At 40.8% G+C, this 27168-nt stretch overlaps 1 protein-coding gene across 1 annotated transcript; it reads left to right on the top strand.

Moving 5' to 3' along the window:
- Positions 1 to 18045: 18045 nt before the first annotated feature.
- LOC108101355 (mitochondrial fission 1 protein) lies at positions 18046 to 19107 on the top strand. The gene is given in 6 exon segments (XM_043208431.1): positions 18046 to 18142; positions 18192 to 18258; positions 18331 to 18379; positions 18444 to 18611; positions 18691 to 18803; positions 18933 to 19107. Coding segments are annotated over 6 exon segments (471 nt in total). The 5' UTR covers positions 18046 to 18090; the 3' UTR covers positions 18955 to 19107.
- The last annotated feature ends 8061 nt before the right edge of the window (positions 19108 to 27168 follow it).

Below are 27168 nucleotides of genomic sequence, written 5' to 3'. Positions count from 1 at the left end.
CTCAATCCCAAAAAGAGGTCGGCATGCATTTGCTTTATAAAATTTTAACTCTCCAAGCTCATCAACTAATCTTGTGGAGCGAAGTTCTCCAGCTTCTTCCAAAGGGATTAAATCACCAAAATCTTCATTTCCAAAGACGTCTTATTTTATGGCTCCAGCAAAGGCAACAAGATACGACCAAATTGGTCACTGGGTTCAGTGGGGATCAAAAGGTAGATGTTGAATATGTACTAAAGGCTTTCCTAGGTCAAAATGTTAACATTTTATGCCCAATTGTGCTCAAACCCAAATACTAATACAGAAAAATAAATATTGTTAATAAAAATCTCATAATTGTATTTTCTTGTAAAGGTAATATTACTCGTATATGTACGTATTTATTTATATATATACAACATCGCAGTAAGGAATCGAATCCCACGAGTTGCAGAGAAAGTAAGGTCCACCCGGGCAGAGATCCGCCATACCCGGGTAAGGCGCGGTTAGGACAGGCGGTCGCCACTTGCCTGAACCCTCCGTGAGAGACTGCGCTAGTTGTTAATCCGGGCCCCCAGCCAGGCTGACTATCGGCACGGGTCGGATGACACCTTAGTCCGGCACCGGAGTGAGATTGTGGGAAGGGAAGTTGGTAGGTAATTGTGAGGGAAGAGGGGTGTGTGAGGCTACAATTTAAAGACGGCCAAACAAGCGTCTTATCAGTACACCGACTCCGGTGTACCCGCTGTTTGTCCGGGGTTGCTTATTAGCTTGCGCTTATTCACAACTAACCTTGCGAAGAAGGCCGTTCGCTATCCGCAACCTGCGACCCGCCTGGTGGCCTCAGCTAAGCCCCCCCTTGAACATCTCACTAGTTCGCGAGGAACAGATACTTCTATGTTACTAACGCCGTATTTCCAAATTGGTTTGAGAACTGAATTATACAAAAGTACCTTGTACTCCAATTCAAGCGGAGAGCGGGTATTTATTAACCAGTGTATGCTTCTTGCTTTTAATTTTAATTGTGTTATCTTGGCTTGGATGTGCCCAGTTGTTTGCAGAATATGAACGTTGTTTAGAGATGGTGGGAGCAAGTTTGTCTATTTAGGGTAAAGGTGACGTGTTTGCACTTTTGCTCGTTAACATTTTACCTAGCCATTTCTTCAAAAGCCCGAGATGATGCTGTCTCTTCGTTCCTGCATTCCCACTCTCCTGTTCGTGTGTGTAATGGCGATTCGCTTTCGATTGGTGAGCATATACCGGATTTAGCTTTCCACAGTGGATATCGTCTGCTGTTTGGGGAGAGGTGCTGCAAATAGAATATTTGGGATCGATTATTTTCATCTTCTAGGGCTGTGCGTAGAAAATAGTTGGCTGTTTTAAGCCGCTCCTTCGAGGCAGGCGATCTGTGGGCTTGCCACTCCCTCCGAAGCCTTCTCTTATTACGTAGCAGTGTGTTGATACGCCCAGAAGCTCGACTGCTGCTAGAATTATAATTAAAATTACAAGCCGATATAATAGGTATGGAGTGTTGTACAGCTAGTGACATAACAGACACTAGTGCTTCAACTGAGCTGTCAATTTCTTCTTTTTGGTACATGTTTGGGAAGCCATCAATATGGGTACTTACATACTTTCTGTATTTAAGCCAATCTGTTTTACTGAAAGTTACAAGATGTGTTCGTTTTGAAAGCTGTGGATGGCGAGTGATTTGATCAAAGATCTGTTAAGTGTTCCACATGAAAATGACCTCTAGGCAATCTTCTTATGACGGCAAAACTCATCAGGTCAGGCTTCTTATTAGGAAGTGTTGGCCAATATGTAGGCTTTTCTAGAGAGATATGTTCAAGCTTGTTTTCCTTCCTTTGGGGTTGGTAAGTAGAGAGCCCCAATGGTCACCTAATAGGCCAAAGAACTGTACAAATACATCTTCGGAAATGGAATAGCTTGGTGGGCAATATACAGCGGACAGATTTAAGAAACCGTTTTGGGTATCGATGTGAATTGATGTAGCTTGATGGCAACTTGCCATCAAGATGGTTTGTTTTATAAAATCTATAGCCATTAAGAAGAAAATGGTTTTTGTTTGTTAAATTAGTCTCTGATATAAACATGGCGTCAATATCATACTGATCTGGGAACTGCGACAGCTCGTATTTGTGATGTGAAATGCATTCCAGAAACATATTTTTAACCAAACCATCTAAACATTCTTTTGTTTGATTTGGAGATTCTGAAGGCGCATAAGTTCCTGCAGCGGTTGCTGTATTGCTACCATTGTGTTGATTATAGCTACCAGCATTGATAAGGCAATTGTGTGTTAGCAGTCATATGTTGGCCAGTAACTTCTGGACTGTGATTTGGACTGTTTGTTTCCGCACTCTTTCATCAGTGGTTGGTGAAAGCTAACCTGTTAGCTAAGAGGCTGAGGGGTAAGTAAACGCCTGGGCAAAAGTAACTCGACTGGTCTAGTCGAATTTTAAGTCCTTATAAACAGGACAACCTCTATCATTTGCAGTGTGCCTTCCCCCAAAATGACTAAATTTTTTGGCAGAATTGTTCTTCCTAGTTAGAGAGAAGGCCTTAGTTAAATGCGCTTTGCCGCAGGCAACAAAGACTGACCTAAGTCCTATTCCTGACAATTTGTGCATTGTACCATGGGCCATTGGCCCATTCTGAATATTATTGAAGCTTATAGATTGGATGAACTTTTTTGTTTTTTATAACCATTCTTTGCGGATTTGGAGTTGGAGCATTGTTGAACATTGGCTGCGGAACTTTGTTTTTATTTAATATATTCCTAGCCTGTTTAACATCAAAACCTTTTATCTTAAGTCCAGCTATAATAACCTCATACATAGGGACTATTAGCTCGATTCCTTTGATAACTACTTGTAATCCTTAGCAACTTTTATGGTGGTAGGTGTAGTTAATTAATTTTCTGTTGTCGAGGTGTTTGGCCACTGATAAAAAGAGTTGTTCGTCGTTCAGTTGTATTTTTGTTTTATTTATGTTACCCCTTTTTAACGCTTTCATGCCCACTATTGCTTATTAACTTTACATTTCAATTTCGGTTACGATTCAAAATTTTTGTGCACTTTTCTTATGGGGAGTTCCTCTTATTAATGTTCTTTAATTTTTTGTAGTTTTTGCAAATGCAGGTGCAGCGTGTGCTGAGTTATCGCTAATGCTTCGATACGCTGCCGCTGCCGAAAAATGTTACCAAAAAGTGCCGTGAAAATAGTGCGATTAACTAAAATTAGTGACAAATATTAAAAAATAAGTACGTACAATTCTTTAAATTAGGTAAAACTTTGATAAAAGTATAAAGTTGGGCTTGAAAATTGTTTTATAAAGAGTGTGGATTTTTTCAAGAGTAGATGTTGCCTACCGGCAACATTGGTCATAAGAGGTTCGCAAGTAATAATTTGTTTGTGCTTATTTAGGCATGTGTCTGAAGGGATTAAAATTAAAGTTTAATAAAATATCACAAGAGGAATATAAAAGCTGTGATGAACAGATGATTTCTTTCTAAGGTGAAAAATAGTTAAATTTATTTATGCATTATATGAGTTTTTAATTTAATTTATATTTTAGATCATCATAGTTTAAAGCAGTATCTCCCTTAACAACCGCACGAGGTGACCTTTAAAATGTTTTCTAGAGCTGGGGTGTCTGGCATTATACATATTTTATTTTTGCCTTTACGTTGGAGACGGAACCTGTAAGTCTTATGGACTTGGATTGTCTTCATAGATTGTTTTGCATTTAGCTTCAAACATTACTGTCAATCAAAACTTTTAACTATCTTTGATAACTGGTTTACTTGAGTAAGCCTAATGATAGCATCAAAGGAAATGGGTATCTTAGCAGTTGGCACAATTCGCAATAACCTTCTTAAAAATTGCAATCTTCTTAATGAAAAACAGTTAGCTGGCAAAGGCAGGGGATCTTTTGACATAAATGTCGAAGCAACTATAACTTGATTTCGTGTCGCTGGTATGATAATAAATGTGTTCAGCTTATTTCAAATTATATTGCTGATGCACCAGTTTCTGAGTGCATGCGTTGGTGCCGCAATGAAAAAAGCATGGCTAAAATACCTCGTCCAGCTTTTGTAGATAGGTATAATAGAAACATTGGTGGTGTGGATCTATCAGATATATATGCTATTAGAATTATACAAAGTAAAAAATCGCTCAAAAAAATGATACATGCGTATGGCGTTTATTGGTGTATAAATGTGTATAAACAAAACACATGCCACTTATAAGTTTTCAACTAGATATTGCTAATGCTAATATTGCTCAATCCCAAAAAAGAGGTCGGCATGCATTTGCTTTATAAAATTTTAACTCTCCAAGCTCATCAACTAATCTTGTGGAGCGAAGTTCTCCAGCTTCTTCCAAAGGGATTAAATCACCAAAATCTTCATTTCCAAAGACGTCTTATTTTATGGCTCCAGCAAAGGCAACAAGATACGACCAAATTGGTCACTGGGTTCAGTGGGGATCAAAAGGTAGATGTTGAATATGTACTAAAGGCTTTCCTAGGTCAAAATGTTAACATTTTATGCCCAATTGTGCTCAAACCCAAATACTAATACAGAAAAATAAATATTGTTAATAAAAATCTCATAATTGTATTTTCTTGTAAAGGTAATATTACTCGTATATGTACGTATTTATTTATATATATACAACATCGCAGTAAGGAATCGAATCCCACGAGTTGCAGAGAAAGTAAGGTCCACCCGGGCAGAGATCCGCCATACCCGGGTAAGGCGCGGTTAGGACAGGCGGTCGCCACTTGCCTGAACCCTCCGTGAGAGACTGCGCTAGTTGTTAATCCGGGCCCCCAGCCAGGCTGACTATCGGCACGGGTCGGATGACACCTTAGTCCGGCACCGGAGTGAGATTGTGGGAAGGGAAGTTGGTAGGTAATTGTGAGGGAAGAGGGGTGTGTGAGGCTACAATTTAAAGACGGCCAAACAAGCGTCTTATCAGTACACCGACTCCGGTGTACCCGCTGTTTGTCCGGGGTTGCTTATTAGCTTGCGCTTATTCACAACTAACCTTGCGAAGAAGGCCGTTCGCTATCCGCAACCTGCGACCCGCCTGGTGGCCTCAGCTAAGCCCCCCCCTTGAACATCTCACTAGTTCGCGAGGAACAGATACTTCTATGTTACTAACGCCGTATTTCCAAATTGGTTTGAGAACTGAATTATACAAAAGTACCTTGTACTCCAATTCAAGCGGAGAGCGGGTATTTATTAACCAGTGTATGCTTCTTGCTTTTAATTTTAATTGTGTTATCTTGGCTTGGATGTGCCCAGTTGTTTGCAGAATATGAACGTTGTTTAGAGATGGTGGGAGCAAGTTTGTCTATTTAGGGTAAAGGTGACGTGTTTGCACTTTTGCTCGTTAACATTTTACCTAGCCATTTCTTCAAAAGCCCGAGATGATGCTGTCTCTTCGTTCCTGCATTCCCACTCTCCTGTTCGTGTGTGTAATGGCGATTCGCTTTCGATTGGTGAGCATATACCGGATTTAGCTTTCCACAGTGGATATCGTCTGCTGTTTGGGGAGAGGTGCTGCAAATAGAATATTTGGGATCGATTATTTTCATCTTCTAGGGCTGTGCGTAGAAAATAGTTGGCTGTTTTAAGCCGCTCCTTCGAGGCAGGCGATCTGTGGGCTTGCCACTCCCTCCGAAGCCTTCTCTTATTACGTAGCAGTGTGTTGATACGCCCAGAAGCTCGACTGCTGCTAGAATTATAATTAAAATTACAAGCCGATATAATAGGTATGGAGTGTTGTACAGCTAGTGACATAACAGACACTAGTGCTTCAACTGAGCTGTCAATTTCTTCTTTTTGGTACATGTTTGGGAAGCCATCAATATGGGTACTTACATACTTTCTGTATTTAAGCCAATCTGTTTTACTGAAAGTTACAAGATGTGTTCGTTTTGAAAGCTGTGGATGGCGAGTGATTTGATCAAAGATCTGTTAAGTGTTCCACATGAAAATGACCTCTAGGCAATCTTCTTATGACGGCAAAACTCATCAGATCAGGCTTCTTATTAGGAAGTGTTGGCCAATATGTAGGCTTTTCTAGAGAGATAAGTTCAAGCTTGTTTTCCTTCCTTTGGGGTTGGTAAGTAGAGAGCCCCAATGGTCACCTAATAGGCCAAAGAACTGTACAAATACATCTTCGGAAATGGAATAGCTTGGTGGGCAATATACAGCGGACAGATTTAAGAAACCGTTTTGGGTATCGATGTGAATTGATGTAGCTTGATGGCAACTTGCCATCAAGATGGTTTGTTTTATAAAATCTATAGCCATTAAGAAGAAAATAGTTTTTGTTTGTTAAATTAGTCTCTGATATAAACATGGCGTCAATATCATACTGATCTGGGAACTGCGACAGCTCGTATTTGTGATGTGAAATGCATTCCAGAAACATATTTTTAACCAAACCATCTAAACATTCTTTTGTTTGATTTGGAGATTCTGAAGGCGCATAAGTTCCTGCAGCGGTTGCTGTATTGCTACCATTGTGTTGATTATAGCTACCAGCATTGATAAGGCAATTGTGTGTTAGCAGTCATATGTTGGCCAGTAACTTCTGGACTGTGATTTGGACTGTTTGTTTCCGCACTCTTTCATCAGTGGTTGGTGAAAGCTAACCTGTTAGCTAAGAGGCTGAGGGGTAAGTAAACGCCTGGGCAAAAGTAACTCGACTGGTCTAGTCGAATTTTAAGTCCTTATAAACAGGACAACCTCTATCATTTGCAGAGTGCCTTCCCCCAAAATGACTAAATTTTTTGGCAGAATTGTTCTTCCTAGTTAGAGAGAAGGCCTTAGTTAAATGCGCTTTGCCGCAGGCAACACAGACTGACCTAAGTCCTATTCCTGACAATTTGTGCATTGTACCATGGGCCATTGGCCCATTCTGAATATTATTGAAGCTTATAGATTGGATGAACTTTTTTGTTTTTTATAACCATTCTTTGCGGATTTGGAGTTGGAGCATTGTTGAACATTGGCTGCGGAACTTTGTTTTTATTTAATATATTCCTAGCCTGTTTAACATCAAAACCTTTTATCTTAAGTCCAGCTATAATAACCTCATACATAGGGACTATTAGCTCGATTCCTTTGATAACTACTTGTAATCCTTAGCAACTTTTATGGTGGTAGGTGTAGTTAATTAATTTTCTGTTGTCGAGGTGTTTGGCCACTGATAAAAAGAGTTGTTCGTCGTTCAGTTGTATTTTTGTTTTATTTATGTTACCCCTTTTTAACGCTTTCATGCCCACTATTGCTTATTAACTTTACATTTCAATTTCGGTTACGATTCAAAATTTTTGTGCACTTTTCTTATGGGGAGTTCCTCTTATTAATGTTCTTTAATTTTTTGTAGTTTTTGCAAATGCAGGTGCAGCGTGTGCTGAGTTATCGCTAATGCTTCGATACGCTGCCGCTGCCGAAAAATGTTACCAAAAAGTGCCGTGAAAATAGTGCGATTAACTAAAATTAGTGACAAATATTAAAAAAATAAGTACGTACAATTCTTTAAATTAGGTAAAACTTTGATAAAAGTATAAAGTTGGGCTTGAAAATTGTTTTATAAAGAGTGTGGATTTTTTCAAGAGTAGATGTTGCCTACCGGCAACATTGGTCATAAGAGGTTCGCAAGTAATAATTTGTTTGTGCTTATTTAGGCATGTGTCTGAAGGGATTAAAATTAAAGTTTAATAAAATATCACAAGAGGAATATAAAAGCTGTGATGAACAGATGATTTCTTTCTAAGGTGAAAAATAGTTAAATTTATTTATGCATTATATGAGTTTTTAATTTAATTTATATTTTAGATCATCATAGTTTAAAGCAGTATCTCCCTTAACAACCGCACGAGGTGACCTTTAAAATGTTTTCTAGAGCTGGGGTGTCTGGCATTATACATATTTTATTTTTGCCTTTACGTTGGAGACGGAACCTGTAAGTCTTATGGACTTGGATTGTCTTCATAGATTGTTTTGCATTTAGCTTCAAACATTACTGTCAATCAAAACTTTTAACTATCTTTGATAACTGGTTTACTTGAGTAAGCCTAATGATAGCATCAAAGGAAATGGGTATCTTAGCAGTTGGCACAATTCGCAATAACCTTCTTAAAAATTGCAATCTTCTTAATGAAAAACAGTTAGCTGGCAAAGGCAGGGGATCTTTTGACATAAATGTCGAAGCAACTATAACTTGATTTCGTGTCGCTGGTATGATAATAAATGTGTTCAGCTTATTTCAAATTATATTGCTGATGCACCAGTTTCTGAGTGCATGCGTTGGTGCCGCAATGAAAAAAGCATGGCTAAAATACCTCGTCCAGCTTTTGTAGATAGGTATAATAGAAACATTGGTGGTGTGGATCTATCAGATATATATGCTATTAGAATTATACAAAGTAAAAAATCGCTCAAAAAAATGATTCATGCGTATGGCGTTTATTGGTGTATAAATGTGTATAAACAAAACACATGCCACTTATAAGTTTTCAACTAGATATTGCTAATGCTAATATTGCTCAATCCCAAAAAGAGGTCGGCATGCATTTGCTTTATAAAATTTTAACTCTCCAAGCTCATCAACTAATCTTGTGGAGCGAAGTTCTCCAGCTTCTTCCAAAGGGATTAAATCACCAAAATCTTCATTTCCAAAGACGTCTTATTTTATGGCTCCAGCAAAGGCAACAAGATACGACCAAATTGGTCACTGGGTTCAGTGGGGATCAAAAGGTAGATGTTGAATATGTACTAAAGGCTTTCCTAGGTCAAAATGTTAACATTTTATGCCCAATTGTGCTCAAACCCAAATACTAATACAGAAAAATAAATATTGTTAATAAAAATCTCATAATTGTATTTTCTTGTAAAGGTAATATTACTCGTATATGTACGTATTTATTTATATATATACAACATCGCAGTAAGGAATCGAATCCCACGAGTTGCAGAGAAAGTAAGGTCCACCCGGGCAGAGATCCGCCATACCCGGGTAAGGCGCGGTTAGGACAGGCGGTCGCCACTTGCCTGAACCCTCCGTGAGAGACTGCGCTAGTTGTTAATCCGGGCCCCCAGCCAGGCTGACTATCGGCACGGGTCGGATGACACCTTAGTCCGGCACCGGAGTGAGATTGTGGGAAGGGAAGTTGGTAGGTAATTGTGAGGGAAGAGGGGTGTGTGAGGCTACAATTTAAAGACGGCCAAACAAGCGTCTTATCAGTACACCGACTCCGGTGTACCCGCTGTTTGTCCGGGGTTGCTTATTAGCTTGCGCTTATTCACAACTAACCTTGCGAAGAAGGCCGTTCGCTATCCGCAACCTGCGACCCGCCTGGTGGCCTCAGCTAAGCCCCCCCTTGAACATCTCACTAGTTCGCGAGGAACAGATACTTCTATGTTACTAACGCCGTATTTCCAAATTGGTTTGAGGACTGAATTATACAAAAGTACCTTGTACTCCAATTCAAGCGGAGAGCGGGTATTTATTAACCAGTGTATGCTTCTTGCTTTTAATTTTAATTGTGTTATCTTGGCTTGGATGTGCCCAGTTGTTTGCAGAATATGAACGTTGTTTAGAGATGGTGGGAGCAAGTTTGTCTATTTAGGGTAAAGGTGACGTGTTTGCACTTTTGCTCGTTAACATTTTACCTAGCCATTTCTTCAAAAGCCCGAGATGATGCTGTCTCTTCGTTCCTGCATTCCCACTCTCCTGTTCGTGTGTGTAATGGCGATTCGCTTTCGATTGGTGAGCATATACCGGATTTAGCTTTCCACAGTGGATATCGTCTGCTGTTTGGGGAGAGGTGCTGCAAATAGAATATTTGGGATCGATTATTTTCATCTTCTAGGGCTGTGCGTAGAAAATAGTTGGCTGTTTTAAGCCGCTCCTTCGAGGCAGGCGATCTGTGGGCTTGCCACTCCCACCGAAGCCTTCTCTTATTACGTAGCAGTGTGTTGATACGCCCAGAAGCTCGACTGCTGCTAGAATTATAATTAAAATTACAAGCCGATATAATAGGTATGGAGTGTTGTACAGCTAGTGACATAACAGACACTAGTGCTTCAACTGAGCTGTCAATTTCTTCTTTTTGGTACATGTTTGGGAAGCCATCAATATGGGTACTTACATACTTTCTGTATTTAAGCCAATCTGTTTTACTGAAAGTTACAAGATGTGTTCGTTTTGAAAGCTGTGGATGGCGAGTGATTTGATCAAAGATCTGTTAAGTGTTCCACATGAAAATGACCTCTAGGCAATCTTCTTATGACGGCAAAACTCATCAGGTCAGGCTTCTTATTAGGAAGTGTTGGCCAATATGTAGGCTTTTCTAGAGAGATAAGTTCAAGCTTGTTTTCCTTCCTTTGGGGTTGGTAAGTAGAGAGCCCCAATGGTCACCTAATAGGCCAAAGAACTGTACAAATACATCTTCGGAAATGGAATAGCTTGGTGGGCAATATACAGCGGACAGATTTAAGAAACCGTTTTTGGTATCGATGTGAATTGATGTAGCTTGATGGCAACTTGCCATCAAGATGGTTTGTTTTATAAAATCTATAGCCATTAAGAAGAAAATGGTTTTTGTTTGTTAAATTAGTCTCTGATATAAACATGGCGTCAATATCATACTGATCTGGGAACTGCGACAGCTCGTATTTGTGATGTGAAATGCATTCCAGAAACATATTTTTAACCAAACCATCTAAACATTCTTTTGTTTGATTTGGAGATTCTGAAGGCGCATAAGTTCCTGCAGCGGTTGCTGTATTGCTACCATTGTGTTGATTATAGCTACCAGCATTGATAAGGCAATTGTGTGTTAGCAGTCATATGTTGGCCAGTAACTTCTGGACTGTGATTTGGACTGTTTGTTTCCGCACTCTTTCATCAGTGGTTGGTGAAAGCTAACCTGTTAGCTAAGAGGCTGAGGGGTAAGTAAACGCCTGGGCAAAAGTAACTCGACTGGTCTAGTCGAATTTTAAGTCCTTATAAACAGGACAACCTCTATCATTTGCAGTGTGCCTTCCCCCAAAATGACTAAATTTTTTGGCAGAATTGTTCTTCCTAGTTAGAGAGAAGGCCTTAGTTAAATGCGCTTTGCCGCAGGCAACACAGACTGACCTAAGTCCTATTCCTGACAATTTGTGCATTGTACCATGGGCCATTGGCCCATTCTGAATATTATTGAAGCTTATAGATTGGATGAACTTTTTTGTTTTTTATAACCATTCTTTGCGGATTTGGAGTTGGAGCATTGTTGAACATTGGCTGCGGAACTTTGTTTTTATTTAATATATTCCTAGCCTGTTTAACATCAAAACCTTTTATCTTAAGTCCAGCTATAATAACCTCATACATAGGGACTATTAGCTCGATTCCTTTGATAACTACTTGTAATCCTTAGCAACTTTTATGGTGGTTGGTGTAGTTAATTAATTTTCTGTTGTCGAGGTGTTTTGCCACTGATAAAAAGAGTTGTTCGTCGTTCAGTTGTATTTTTGTTTTATTTATGTTACCCCTTTTTAACGCTTTCATGCCCACTATTGCTTATTAACTTTACATTTCAATTTCGGTTACGATTCAAAATTTTTGTGCACTTTTCTTATGGGGAGTTCCTCTTATTAATGTTCTTTAATTTTTTGTAGTTTTTGCAAATGCAGGTGCAGCGTGTGCTGAGTTATCGCTAATGCTTCGATACGCTGCCGCTGCCGAAAAATGTTACCAAAAAGTGCCGTGAAAATAGTGCGATTAACTAAAATTAGTGACAAATATTAAAAAAATAAGTACGTACAATTCTTTAAATTAGGTAAAACTTTGATAAAAGTATAAAGTTGGGCTTGAAAATTGTTTTATAAAGAGTGTGGATTTTTTCAAGAGTAGATGTTGCCTACCGGCAACATTGGTCATAAGAGGTTCGCAAGTAATAATTTGTTTGTGCTTATTTAGGCATGTGTCTGAAGGGATTAAAATTAAAGTTTAATAAAATATCACAAGAGGAATATAAAAGCTGTGATGAACAGATGATTTCTTTCTAAGGTGAAAAATAGTTAAATTTATTTATGCATTATATGAGTTTTTAATTTAATTTATATTTTAGATCATCATAGTTTAAAGCAGTATCTCCCTTAACAACCGCACGAGGTGACCTTTAAAATGTTTTCTAGAGCTGGGGTGTCTGGCATTATACATATTTTATTTTTGCCTTTACGTTGGAGACGGAACCTGTAAGTCTTATGGACTTGGATTGTCTTCATAGATTGTTTTGCATTTAGCTTCAAACATTACTGTCAATCAAAACTTTTAACTATCTTTGATAACTGGTTTACTTGAGTAAGCCTAATGATAGCATCAAAGGAAATGGGTATCTTAGCAGTTGGCACAATTCGCAATAACCTTCTTAAAAATTGCAATCTTCTTAATGAAAAACAGTTAGCTGGCAAAGGCAGGGGATCTTTTGACATAAATGTCGAAGCAACTATAACTTGATTTCGTGTCGCTGGTATGATAATAAATGTGTTCAGCTTATTTCAAATTATATTGCTGATGCACCAGTTTCTGAGTGCATGCGTTGGTGCCGCAATGAAAAAAGCATGGCTAAAATACCTCGTCCAGCTTTTGTAGATAGGTATAATAGAAACATTGGTGGTGTGGATCTATCAGATATATATGCTATTAGAATTATACAAAGTAAAAAATCGCTCAAAAAAATGATACATGCGTATGGCGTTTATTGGTGTATAAATGTGTATAAACAAAACACATGCCACTTATAAGTTTTCAACTAGATATTGCTAATGCTAATATTGCTCAATCCCAAAAAGAGGTCGGCATGCATTTGCTTTATAAAATTTTAACTCTCCAAGCTCATCAACTAATCTTGTGGAGCGAAGTTCTCCAGCTTCTTCCAAAGGGATTAAATCACCAAAATCTTCATTTCCAAAGACGTCTTATTTTATGGCTCCAGCAAAGGCAACAAGATACGACCAAATTGGTCACTGGGTTCAGTGGGGATCAAAAGGTAGATGTTGAATATGTACTAAAGGCTTTCCTAGGTCAAAATGTTAACATTTTATGCCCAATTGTGCTCAAACCCAAATACTAATACAGAAAAATAAATATTGTTAATAAAAATCTCATAATTGTATTTTCTTGTAAAGGTAATATTACTCGTATATGTACGTATTTATTTATATATATACAACATCGCAGTAAGGACATACCAAAGGACTTAGAGTATCGAAAATCGAAATGAGTTAAATATTCTCTACGTGTCCCCAGTTTTATTTAGCACTAGTTGCCCGTCCCAGCTTCGCCCGGTTTTTTTTTTAAAGTTGCAAAAACTTTGGTTGTTCATTATTTGCGGGAAGTAAGAAACCAATTCTGTGATACACCTGTCCTTGGATGGTAAAAGTAGGTGAAAATCCAGGCATTACGACCTCCTTATCTACTTCAAATGACGTCTTCATCTGAAAGCAAGAATTATACCTTCTAATCCTGCTTAAAAACCGGCGCGATTCGTTACTGTCGTATAAAAGTAAAGATTTGAGAGGTTCCTCTGGCTCGCCAAGTAATGGAATTTCAACCTTTCCACCAGAACAGCACATACCTGGAGTTTCTTCTTTCCATTTAAGTGCTTCACAATATCTGCATTTTTTATCCATTCTCCCAATGATATCCACTCGGTTATTAACATAGTCGATCAAAGGGTCTTACTCAAAAGAGGCACCATTAAACGCCTCCCACGTTCTCATTGGTAACGTACGTGTTCTTTCTGCCTGCCGCTCAGCATTTAAAAGACGTCGTCTTTGTGAATCTTCGTCAGACCCTGCTGCAAACAATTTCGCGTGACGTTCAGCATCTAAAACTCGACGTGTCTGAGTCTGTTCCACTGTCTCAGCAGATCTTTAAGATGCGTGGCGTTCAGCATCCAGGGTCTGACTGGCCCGAGTCTGCGCATAGGTCTCAGAAGCTCTTTGAGTCGCATGACGCTGAGAATCTAACATCTGACGCGTCCGAGTCTGCTCTTCAGATTCTTGGCCTCTAGCAACATTTGCAGCTCGAGCTCTGCTAGAAATACTGCTTAGATTGGATTTACGTTTGCGTGGCATATCGAAAACAATAACGGGAGTTTTAAAAACTAAAACGTAAGACAATTTTTGTATAAGAACTTTGATAAAGCAAACCTTTTTACTTAAAACGTAATGCCTACTGCCTACCCCATAAGAATGATTGCGTGATTATTCCGTTTCGCCACCTGCTGCTTACCACCTAAGAACGATGGCGTGATTATTTATAGCCTATTATGATTTCTAGGTTATCATCTATCACCATACCAAATTTCATCAAAATCCGTTCAGCCGTTTAGGCGTGAAAGAGTAACAGACAGACAGAAACATTTTCACATTTATATATTAGTATGGATGAAAGGATTAAGGACTTTACCAAAAATTTGCTTGCTCCAATTGTATCAGTTATTTTTTTAACCGATCCAGCACAGTTTGCCCGACTTACAAAAATTGGTAGTGGTTTAAGTTCCTTGGGTCACTAAGAATAGAAATTCAATTTCTTGTCAGCGCACCTTGTCTTGTCTTGCTTATCTTCTTGGTAACTTTGGATTTGGTTTTTATTTCTACATTGCGATCGATTCCTGCCAGTAAGAGCTGACGAAATTGGTTTATTGTAGTGTTTGTTATCTTATGTCTTTTTTGGCGATATCTCAGTTCTGATAACAAGCTGCAGTGAGGTCTCGGAGTGTTTGACGGAAATTATGAGCGCTACGCCAATTTGCTTTAGTAGTCGTCAAGAAGCTTTGCCGCGTGTTACCTTCAGAACCAAGTCTAGCTGCTTCTCAATTCAAAGACTAGCAAACTGTAATATTCGAAACTATTGTCGTAACAGTCTTACTCTTTCTCAACTTTCTGCTTTATTTATTGCGGCGTATATGTTCATTTATATATCTGGTAGTTCGCATATTAACGAAAACTTGTATCCATTATTCCTTTTTGTAATATATACACTTCTTTGGCAGATCTTGTCACTGAGATTGCATCATATAAATTTTTCCACCCTCAAACTCAATAACAAACGGCAGCCAAACTTGAACAAGACGTAAAGAAATTAACACTAAATAGCCGCCAACAGCAAGACAAGCTATGGAATAAATATCCACAGTAATCATGTCACCACCCTTCATTATTTGAGCACCGCGATTTATGTCAATATTTTCTATGGTGAGCACAACAATATTAATCTCTAATTAATATCAGTATCAAAACGTTCCCAAGCTCCGAAGAAATGCATTGTTTGTTTCGATACCAACCAAACGGGGAAGGAGAATAAACTCAATATACACGACGAATTAGAATGGATTGTAAATCAGTTGAATAAAAATTTTCCGGGTGCTGCTATCGTGCACTAGGCTCACTACTTGCTCTTCTCGACTTGGGGATGTTACGATGGATAGCAGTATATCGCACACAGGTCAGACAAAGTCCTTACTACGGCATATACTATTCGACCCACTCACGGAGTTGGTCTGGATGCCGTCGGCTCGGCACCTAGCAGATTCGCACTTTCGCGAGAATCGAAGCCCGGTTGCATACTTTCCCAAAAGTACCGTGAGCAAAGGTCATAATATCTCTTTATTTATGCATTTATACAGTAGAATCCTGTTATAACGACTCCGCTTATAGTGTCCGACCGGGTATTGCGACGAAAACTCGATGGCTTGATTGGTCCCCAGGCAGACTTATACACTTATATCCTTTTGCTTAGTGCGTCTTCCGGGTATAACAACGAAAACTCGTCGGTCCCTTGAAAGTCGCTATAAGCGGATTCTACTGTAATTTGTATTATGCAATCCAGCACATTATTTTATTCTTCATAGTTAATCATTTTTATAGCTTCGTTACACTCCTCGAATGCTCCTTAGAAGCGTTTGCAATGGGAAAACTCATTTAATCGCGTTATGTTTTATGTTTTGATTTCGCATGAGTTATCCACAACAACTTTTTTTCGCGCGTAGTCCCACGGCCCACTACCCGCCCAATCGACCGAGGGGTGACCGCCGTGATTCGTACGGCACGATTCGCGAAAATTTGGACGCGATTTTTAAATGAAAAAAAGGAAAAAATTTAAAAACGAAAGAAAAGTTAAATTTCATTTTAATATTAAATTTAACGATCTAATTTCGTGCCAGAAATGTTAGTATTAATCGCTTTAGAAGCTGCAGAGAGTCAGAAGAAGATACTATAGAAAACAGTCTATTATAGTCCGAACAAAGTACCCTGAAAGCCACGTCATAATAAGATCTACAAAGATTTAAAACTAAAGTAACATAATTTCTAGTAAATCTACTTGGAACCGAGAAATTTAGTCTACTTAACAAGTAAGCACTGTCAATTTCACCACGGATAAGATTGTGAATGAACACAGTACCAAGCATCGTTCTACAATTAGTAAGGGAGGGCAAGTTAATAGGGAGCAATCTATTAGGATAGGAGGGTAGGAATAGGTTGGCATTCCATTTTAGGCGGGGTAGGGCAAAAATTAAAAAGCTTTTTGGACTGATTCTATACGATCAGCGTAAACTCCATATTGGGGATACCATACGGCGGACCCATACTCAAGGATTGGTCGGGACAACGATATAAATAAAGTCTTGGTAACGTAAGGATCCTCAAATTCCTTCGACCATCGTTTTATAAATCCAAGCATTCCCCTAGCTTTATAAACCACCTTCGAAATTTGAAGTAAAAATTTAAGCTTAGGGTCAAAGAGGACGCCAAGAACGTCAACAAGCGTTATTCTTTCAAAGGTTCTCCCACTAAGCGAATAGGTGACATTATGCGGATTGACCCGACAAATCGTCATCAGCTTGCACTTAGTACTGTTTAAATTTAATAAGTTATCTTCACACCAGTTTTGAAAATTGTTCAGGTCTGCTCGAAGGTTTAAATGACAGGAGTATTCATTACAATGCAGACACAGTTTTACATCATCCGCGTACATAAGTACGCCGGAATGCGGAATGACAAATGGAAGATCATTAATGAGCAGGGTTTCCTTATGATACACCAGAGGTAATTTGAGAAGACAACTTAAGGAATTTTTGAAAAGCACAAAGGGACTAAGTAACTAGAGATCCAACTTTACAGATCAACTGGAAACCCTATCATGTCAGGTTTGCAAATCAATGGGAAGTGATTTACAGAGTCAGATGGTTTACTGAAGCTTACATCGATTATTTCCTTAGTGATGAACCGTCATCAATTGACAAAAATATAAAACATACTGAAAAATACCAAAGACTTCGCTTTTGCCCGCTTCTAGTCTATGCTAACCCTATAAGAACAAACGAGTTAACTCAAAAAATTTAATAACCACTCAGTTCAAATCGGTTTTAATTATCTAAATATTGTGTAGTCTTATAATTAAAAAAAATTGTTTATTCATCAATGTTTTGGTGGTAGTTGTTTACAAGTGCGGTGCACGGTAAATACATCTTAAAAAAATAAAGTAAAATATGGAAACGATGTGTTTTTCTAAAACTTCGAAATCCGTTGGCGGAGAGTGAAAATTTTGCACCGTTTTTTTGTTATTAACAATTAAAGATGCAATTTGTAGTACAAATTCGGGTCTGAGTGACCGGTCACTCAAATCCGAATTTGTACTACAAATCGCATCTTTAATTGTTAATAACAAAAAAACGGTGCAAAATTTTCACTCTCCGCCAACGGATTTCGAAGATTTAGAAAAAATCACATCGTTTTCATATTTTACTTTATTTTTTTTAGCTGTATTTACCGTGCACCGCACTTGTAAACAATTACCAGAATATTTTCCTAATTTATATTCTACATACCTAATTCCAATCTACATATGTTAATTCAACATTAGATGTGATCTGTGAGAATGTGGTGTCATTCATGATTACTGTTTTCATAGATTTTCGAAAGCATGATATGGTATATTGATTAATTATCAAACTACGGTCTTATTGCAAATTTAATTGACAAGATAACGTTGTGCCTAAGAAGTTAAAGAAATGGATGAATTTTTAAACGACGTAGTTCCTCAAGAAGATTTAGAGGTAACGAGTGTGATTTAATCTTTGTTGTTTAGGCATGAACATTTTTTATTATACAGAGGTTTGAAAAAAATATCACCACGAACTAGAATTGGATGGAGAAGTTACCACAGAGACAAAGTTTGAGTACGCAAGTTTTGGATTAAATCTTGAGTGAAAACTGACCTTTTTTTTAAATTTTGTTGTTAAACATGGTAGGTACGCATTCTGTCTGGTTCGTAGTCGCTATACAAACGACATTAGAAAGGTGACTTTCATTGAGTTTTTAATTGGTAACATATATATATAGTAATATTTTATTAACGACATAGGGAATCATGATACTGGAAGAATTGGCCCGAACGCATCCAGATGGAAAGCGGGATTATATTTATTACCTTGCATTTGGAAATGCTCGTATTAAAGAGTACACATCCGGTTTAAAATATTGCAAGGCGTTTTTGGATATAGAATCCAATGATCAAGTGCGCGCTCTTGAGGTAAATTGCTAATTAGCTATACATATGTACATACATATGTATTCAAAACCATAGTTATTAAAAATTCTTTATTTATTAGGAATACATTAAAAAACAAAGTGATAAGGAAGTGGCGAAAGGCATGGCCGTCGCCGGCGGAGCAGCGCTTGTACTTGGCGGAATATTGGGACTAGGCATTGCTATGGCTAGAAAGTAATAATCTTTTAAATATTTTTAATTAATTCATTTTCCAATAATAATTAGCTAAAATTATTATTGAAAATTAAATTAAAAATTTCGTTATAATAGCTACCATACTAATACAACTCGTTTATTTTTTAGTAAACAAAAAAGGGAAAAATAGTATGTTAATACTTTTACGGAAACCTATTCCCTCCCGTAAGGAGCACATGTAGCGGTTCTCGTGCTTAAAATATTGTTCTTAAATATCCGTTTTATTTCTATTATTAAGGTTAAACGTGTTAAATAAATAAATATTCAAAACGTTACAAACAGATTAAGGTACCTTAATCCCTGTGCGAAAGGCGACTGCTATTTAAAGTCTGACGTTGTGTAAGCACAACCCTGCAGTTTTAAAATTATCATAATTATATGATTTCAAAGAGTCTACAATTTTGGCAAGAATCAAGGAAAACAAGGTACATATAGTTTTAGTCAAACGTTTGCAACGTAGTGAAGAAGACACAGAAGACCACATAAACTATATATGTAAATATACACTTAAATATCAATACATATGCACAACGTTAACATTGGGGACGTTTTTTGTTTTAAACAATCAAATGTCTTCAAATTTTATGGCATGCAACGTCTACTCCAGGGGCATTTAAAAAATTCAGTAAATTACGAATTATTTTTGAAAATTTATTTTCTATTTTAAAAATAATAATTTTTATTTACAAAATTATTTATTTATTTAACAAAATTAAATCTAGCATACAATACTAAATCTAATGTATTTCTTAAGGAGTACTAGCTGGTAGTAGGCCCTAGGACTCCGGGTTAATCGAATAATTAAAAAAAAAAAAACTTAAATATTTAGGTTGGTTTTAAGTACGAATTTGTGAAGGTTAATTATGTTTTCTTGTGAAACCATTTTTAAAGTGTCTGAAGGTTTTTGTTCTTTGAAAATAAGAGCCGTGACGCTCTCCAGAGGACGGCATGAGTTGAGCAAATTATCAATTTCCAGGCGTCCGCCGCAAAGGCAGACGGGACGTGGTGTTCCTGTGAGGATATGTTCGTGTGGTGCACGAGTATGTCCGATGCGCAGGCGTATGAATGTTGAACATGCTCGCTTACCAAGGTAGGCAGGCAGAGAAATTTTTGTGAAGGTATTATTAATGGAAAAATATCAGTGGTCAAGTAATTCCCATTCACCAATTTGTTTATCCTTAAGGTGAAGTCGGATTCTATTTCTTAAGTCCTTGCTGTTGAAAGGTGTAAAAAGAAAAGACGGTTTTTGTCTCATGTCCTGGGCGGCCTGATCTGCCAGTTCGTTGCCAACGATTCCTTGGTGGCTGGAAGAGTTATATTGTTGGTGGTGGAAAGTTTTCTAATCTCCACGATTGTGGGATCGGTGTGCCCCCAGTTCCTTAAAGCAGATAAGGTGGAAAGGCTATCAGTACAGATAACAAAGTATCCAGATTGTTTCGTGGCGAAGAGGCAGGCTTGTAATATGGCGAAGGCTTTAGCTGTGAAGATAGAGTTGTACTGAGGTAGCATTCCTCCTGAGATTATTTTGCCTTCGCTGTCGACAACAGCGAAGGTAGTTGATTCGTCTGTTTTTGATCCGTCGGTGTAGAGCCTTGATTTTGAGCCGAGTTTTTCCTGTAACGATCGGAAGCGGGTCTGGAATTCTGATCTCGTGGTGTTCTTTTTTGAGGCGTTATGCAAATCCAGGTTCACATTAGGTTTTTTACTGTTCCAATAAGCTGGGGGTTTAGCAGTGTTCATATGTTTGGGCGGTGGTAGGCCAAGCTGGGTTGTGTAGTTGGCACATCGCCTAAGCGTGGATATAACTTTGTAATTCCTTTTTGCTTAAACAAGGCTGAAAAATCTTTTCTTAATAGAGCATTTTTTGTCAAATGCAGTTTGGGAATGAGCTGCATGGTCGTTTCTTCTCTGCGAGCCTGAATGCGCGGTAGTCCAGATTCGGTCAAAATACATGGGAGAGGTAGGAAAAGCGTTAATAGCACGTCGAATTGCACCATGGTATGGAGCCTGCAATTTGCTTAAGTGTGATTTAGCACACCATCCGTAAACTGGTAGGCCGTAGTCTGTTTTGGAGAGCATCAGGGCACGAGTAATCCCTAAAAGCGTATTTATATGAATGCTGGTATATTTTGATGACAAAAATTTTATAATATTAAATCTAATCTCGAGGTGCTTTCTTAATTTAATACAGTGTACATTAAAAAGGAGTTTGGTATCGAAGGTTAGGCCCAAAATGGTTAAACTATATACATTTTCTATTATTTTGTTTTTAAAGTTTATATTGGAAAGAGAGCATCTGTGTTTACGGCAAATGTTGTGCTGGGGCGTCCAACGTTGAAGGCAGCAAACTCCTGGTAGGCAGCGACGGCTGGCGGTGTAAGCTGTGGGGGCGAGAAAAAACACTCGGCGATCGCGGAAAAGGAAAAGACTTGGAATTTCGGTATTAGCGCGGACCGGCCGGGCGTTTATTCATGCGGTGACGATTTTGGAACTAACTTATGCTATTCTAAGCTAGGCGCTTGGAGGCGCAGCGGAGACTTCTTGCGCTCGGGGAGTGGAGAGCCTGGACGGCCGAGCGCGACATGCATAAAGCTCCGGGAGAGGGAGAATGCGGTGTGGGGAGAAGCTCCGGGAGAGGGAGAGCGGGAGAGGCCTGAACATTCCGCCCCCTTTGCAACCGATGGCGGTGCAACATAATCAGCCCTGGTTGTAGGCGCCGGACAGGATCTAGCCGAAGATGGGCTGCTGGCAATGTGGAGCAGCGTGTGATGCTCCTCATCGCACGTTCTGCACCGGTCACCGCTACGGCAGTCCTCTTGCGAATGCTCGTGGGCAAGGCAATTTGCGCAGTACTTATGAAAAAGAACTGCCCGTAGCCGCTTCTCCGCGCTCAGCTTGAGTAACCTCTGGCACCTCTTTAGAGGGTGGATCCCCCCTGCAGACTCGGCACCGGTAGGACTGCGTGCCTCGAGTCCGCCTGATCTCCAATATCTGAGCGTTGGTCTTACGTGGAGCCATTGCCTACGGGTTTTGGCGGTGGAATATGAAGAAGAAAAAAAACAAAGGAAGATTTTTTATAATGGAATGATTCGGGGCTTACGGACTTCCGTAGCGACGTTTGGATTACTGGGTAGAAGTGCGGGAAGCCTCTCCGGGAAGGAGAACAGTTTTGGCTACTGGACGCCGGACAATGCCGCGCGCCGTCCGGATGTCGACTACGCGGACGTTGCCATCGGCTCCAGGAAAGACGGAGTCGATTCTACCGAGTCGCCACTCATTTGAGGACAGATTGTCGTCTTTGATGACGACCATGTCCACGACCCGCATACTCTCGGTGGGACACTTCCACTTGTTGCGCTTGTGGAGCTCTTTAAGGTACTCGTCCTTCCATCGAGCGCGGAATTGCTGATGGAGAGCTTTCAAGTGTTGCCACCGGTTCAATATGGTCTTGGATTCCCCCTTTACTTCGGGCTCCACTATGGATAGAAGAGGGCCGCCGACAAGAAAGTGCCCTGGTGTCAACGCTAGAAGATCAGTGGGATCCTCTGACATGGGAGATAGCGGTCTGGAGTTTAGACAAGCTTCAATCTTCGCTAGCAGAGTGGCAAGTTCTTCAAAAGTATACTTCCGCGTAGCTGTGCATTTATAGAACAACGCCTTGACACCAGCTTCCCATAGGCCGCCCATATGGGGTGCTCCTGGCGGAATGAAATGCCAGTCGAGCTGCTGATGACTATAAGCATCAGTCAAAGACTCTTTAACGGCCTGGAGAAAATCTCGGGACAGTAATGTGGCAGCGCCAACAAAGGTCTTCCCATTGTCCGACTGCACTTGGCGAGGACACCCTCTTCTGGATACGAACCGAGCGAACGCCGCAAGAAATTTCTCGGTCGTCAGATCTGAAGTAGGCTCCAAATGGATAGCCTTGGTGGAGAAACAAATGAAAACCAACACATACCCTTTTGTAATAAGACATGCTCTACCAGTGTAATTCTTTATATCGAAGGGCCCTGCGTAGTCCATCCCCGTGTACGTGAAAGGACGGGAGAATGACACTCGTTCTCTTGGCAAATTTCCCATCATCTGAACTTGCAATCTCTTTTTGTAGATAACGCAGACCTTGCAGGCATTGATAACTGCCTTCACCAAGTTTTTAATTCTCGGAACCCAATATCTGGACCGGGTAAGACGTACCACCAACTGATTACATCCGTGTAGCGTTATGAGATGCGTGAACTTTACCAGAAGCCGAGAGAGTGAACATTCGTACGGGAGGATTATCGGATGTCGTTCATCGTAACGCAAACTTTCAGAGGCTGTGACACGGCCACATGCCCTTATCAGCCCCTCCTGATCTAGGAAAGGGTTTAAGGAGAGGATCGAACTGGAAGGAGGCACCGGAAGCTTCTGACTCAAACAGCGATACTCGTTAGTTAAATACCTGCGCTGAGTGCAGAGAATCATGAGCCGTTCGGCGGCGACAAGTTCCTTGGCCTCCAGACGGATCTCTGAAAGCGGCGATTGTTTTTTGCACCGACTGATAAATCGCTGGACATACGCGAGGACCCTCAACGCTCTATCCAATTTGGAAAAACGATCAAGGATGTCTTCGTTCGGAATATACGCCACGTGGGCTTTGACTGCTCGCTTTTCGATTTCGGTCACGGGTAGGTCGGTCCCCTGGCTAGGCCATTGGGTGCGTGGTTTTTGCAACCAAGTGGGTCCATGCCACCAGAGAGAACTACCGACAAGCTCTGGAAGCGCCACCCCTCGACTAGCCAAGTCAGCGGGATTATGTTCGGATTGAACGTGAGACCAATTGGCTGCCTCTGTGGACTGAGTGATCTTCGTCACTCTGTTGGCAACGAAAGTAGTCCAATGGCAAGCTGGCTTTGCTAACCATGCCAACACAATGGTGGAGTCGGTCCAGCAGTGGAGACTCGAATTCAGCATCGGCATGCTGGGAAGGATCGCTTCAGTCATTTCGGCTTGCAGTAAAGCTCCGCACAGCTCTAGTCGAGGAAGCGACACAGTTTTGACTGGCGCAACACGCGTTTTGGCGGTGAGCAGGTGTACCATCGTGGTATGTCCCATCTCTACGCGTACGTAGATCGCAGCGCCGTAGGCTTTCTGCGAGGCATCACAAAATCCATGATGCTCTAAGCGGAATTCTGGACGAAAGGAAACCCATCTTGGAATCCGGACCTGATCAAGGACCGAATAGCTCTGTAGAAAACTGTGCCACCTTTGGCAGAACTCAGATGGCAGCTTATCGTCCCACCCCAGCTCCTGAAGCCAAATCTCTTGCATAAAGATTTTGGCACATACAACAAATGGTGCGAGCCAGCCTGCTGGATCAAACAGTTTGGCGATTTGGGAAAGCACCTGGCGTTTTGTGTGGGAGATTTCTGTGGGTAGATCTGGTGGAACGAAGAAAAATTCATCGGACGTCGCTCTCCACCGTACACCGAGAGTCTTGGCTGTACTTTCAGTGTCGAGATTAAGGAAATCGCTGTTCAGAAGATGATCGGCTTGGATATGAGCTAACACCTCTTTGTTGTTGGATGTCCATTTCCTTAACGGAAAGCCCGCGGAGTCTAGGGCACTCTGTAACTCTTTTATTGTGAGCTGAGCATCTTCAGCAGAGTCAGTTCCCGAAAGGACATCGTCTACATACATTGCACTACGAATGACCTTGCTCGCTCTTGGATGGCTGAGCTGCACATCAGTCGCCAGCTGTTGTAGGACTCGCTTTGGAACGGGGTATGCTTCGGGTCTACCCAGATCTGTCGATACATTTTCTCGATATCGGCACTGTAAACGTATCGGAAATATCGCCACTTCAGAATTTGAATGGTCAGATCGGACTGTAAGACCGGGCCAGCATGAAGGATATCATTTAGACTGACCCCATTGTCTGAAGGGCTGGAAGCATTGTACTTCATTTTGTGTTGGCTGTCCCTCTTTAAACGCTGCTCGTTTCTGAAGAATTAAGCCAACGCGAAGGATCTGGAGTGTCCCAGGGCGGACTTTACGTTCTCCGGATCACGGAATGGAAGGCTTACGATATATTTTCCACTATCGTCTCTCGTGGTTGTCCGGAGGAAATTTTCCTCACAAGCCAAATCTGACTCTTTTGCCATTTTTATTGGCAGATCCTCCACCTACCAAAACTTGGTGAGAAGTTGATCCAGGTTTGAATCGAATATATGGGAGATTCGAGTGGAGAAAGCGGAAATTTGCTCTTGCCTAGCAGCTGGTACTGGTCCGGTAAGGATCCATCCGAATATAGTCTCTTGACCAAGAAGAGAGCCACAGATGTTTGCTCGGGTGCCGCTTAGGAGTATGGAAGGCAGCAGATCAGCCCCGATTAACACATCTATCTGTGCACTCTCATAGAATTTCGGGTCCGCCAAAAAAAAATCGGGAAGCTCCCGTAGGAAATGCTGCGGAATTGAGCAGGACGGAAGTTGACCAGCTAATTGTGGAAGGACATAGGCAGTCGCGTCTAGCTGCAGGCCAGGCCTGGTCGGAAATCGAATTGAAAACTGGCAGAGTCTTTTGGATTCTGCTGCCAGTGTTTGGTTTAAGCCGGAGACGTGGGCTCGAATGAGCTGATGAGGCAACTTAATCAAGTTGAACAGCCTCTCAGTCATGAATGTCGCCTCCGATCCAGAGTCGATCAAGGCACGAGCCTTGAAGGTTGATCCCAAATGACAAATGTCAATAATGGCGGTGCCCAGCAGGACGGATCTATGACCCGTGGCAAAATAATTTTGCACCGTGGACGTTGCGGCACTGGTAGTCGCTGGAGCGGTCGTAGTTGGTCTTGATGTGGGCGCGGAAGTTGGAGTTGAGGGCGTTGGAGACGCGTTACCTCGATGAAGTAGCGTGTGATGGCGGCCGCGGCATGTGAAGCAACTATGAGTGCTGTCACAGTCCCGTAGCTGATGTCCTCGTGCGAAGCAGTTCAGGCACAGCTTTTTGCCTTTGATATATGCGGACCGCTCATCGACAGACATCCGGAGAAACCGTGCGCATGTCCGCACTGGATGGTTTTTTCTATTGCACAAGTCGCAGCGACTGCTCCCAGAGGGAAAGTGTTAACTTTGGAAGTTTGGCGGAGACCATATAAACCAATAGGCAATCCCAATTGTCGGTGCTAATATCGCTCGTTTCTAAAGCAGTAAGGCAACTCTGGATGGTGTCTTGAAGCTCTCGCAAAGCTGGCCCAGATTCCTGAGTGATGGACTGCACATTGAACAGTATTTTCAAATGACTGTTTACTAACAACCGTTTGTTTTCGAAACGCTTAGTTAGGTTATCCCAGGCTGAGCGAAAACCATCGTTAGTCAAAGGCGACTTTGCCACAATTGTGTGTGCTTCGCCACTCGTTTTAGAGTTCAGGTGGAACAATTTCTCGACCGGCGTCAATCTTGGATTGTTAATGTAAATCGCCGTGAAAAGGTCCCTAAACGTCGGCCAGCGAAGATAATCGCCGGTGAAGACCTCGGTATCGCACGGAGGTACCCGACAACCTGAAGGAACATAGGTCTGGGACGGATCAGCTTGTGTTTAGGGGGTTTGTGGAGCTTGCGCAATAAGATCCTCTATGTTCGCGCCACACCTTTCGTAGACGCCGTAGCAATAATTGTATTTCGCTCGGAGAATTGGCAAGCTGTCAGCTGCACTGTCTCCGGCTGAAATCAGGCGTACATTGCACTCATCGTACTCTTTCTTGATGCGCTCCCACAATGCTCGGACCTCTTCGCGTCGCATATTTAGCATGGACATGCTCGGGGGAGTCGGCGACGGAGTGTTGCATCTCGCTTCGAATTCACTGAGTCGATCTGAAACCTCAATGAACTGATTCAGCGCAAGATTGGACGCAGCTAGAGCCATTTTTGTGTCGGAACGAGTGAGCCTTCCTTGGGGAGAGGGAGTCTTATTGGACGGTTTAGGTGTGGGCGGCTTGACAAGAATCTTTGGAGTTTTTGCTGGTGGAATGGGAGATTTCTTATTCACACCTTCACTGGACATGCCAATAAACGAAACCCTGATTGGAAAACGAGTGTGTTGGTCGTAAGAAACAAACTTTAGACCTTTGCTCTTGGAGTTGCACTCTTGAGCAACTTTGGTCTTTAGCTGACTTGAGGAATTTGTCTCGCTATAAGGAAACGGTCTATGGAAGCGACGATAAATCGAAAAAAAAAGAAATATATGCCCAGTGGAAACGGGGTATATTTAAATTGCACAGGAGCGATTATTAATTGCCAAAAAAAAAAACCCCAGAATAATTAAATAATATTTACTCTTAATGTTTGGGATATGCACTATAAAAAAC

Source organism: Drosophila ficusphila, unplaced genomic scaffold (assembly GCF_018152265.1).
Source record: "Drosophila ficusphila isolate 14025-0441.05 unplaced genomic scaffold, ASM1815226v1 contig_47, whole genome shotgun sequence".
Taxonomy (NCBI): domain Eukaryota; kingdom Metazoa; phylum Arthropoda; class Insecta; order Diptera; family Drosophilidae; genus Drosophila; species Drosophila ficusphila.
The sequence above is the reverse complement of the archived record's forward strand: the minus strand, read 5'-3'. Positions and strand labels throughout refer to the sequence as shown.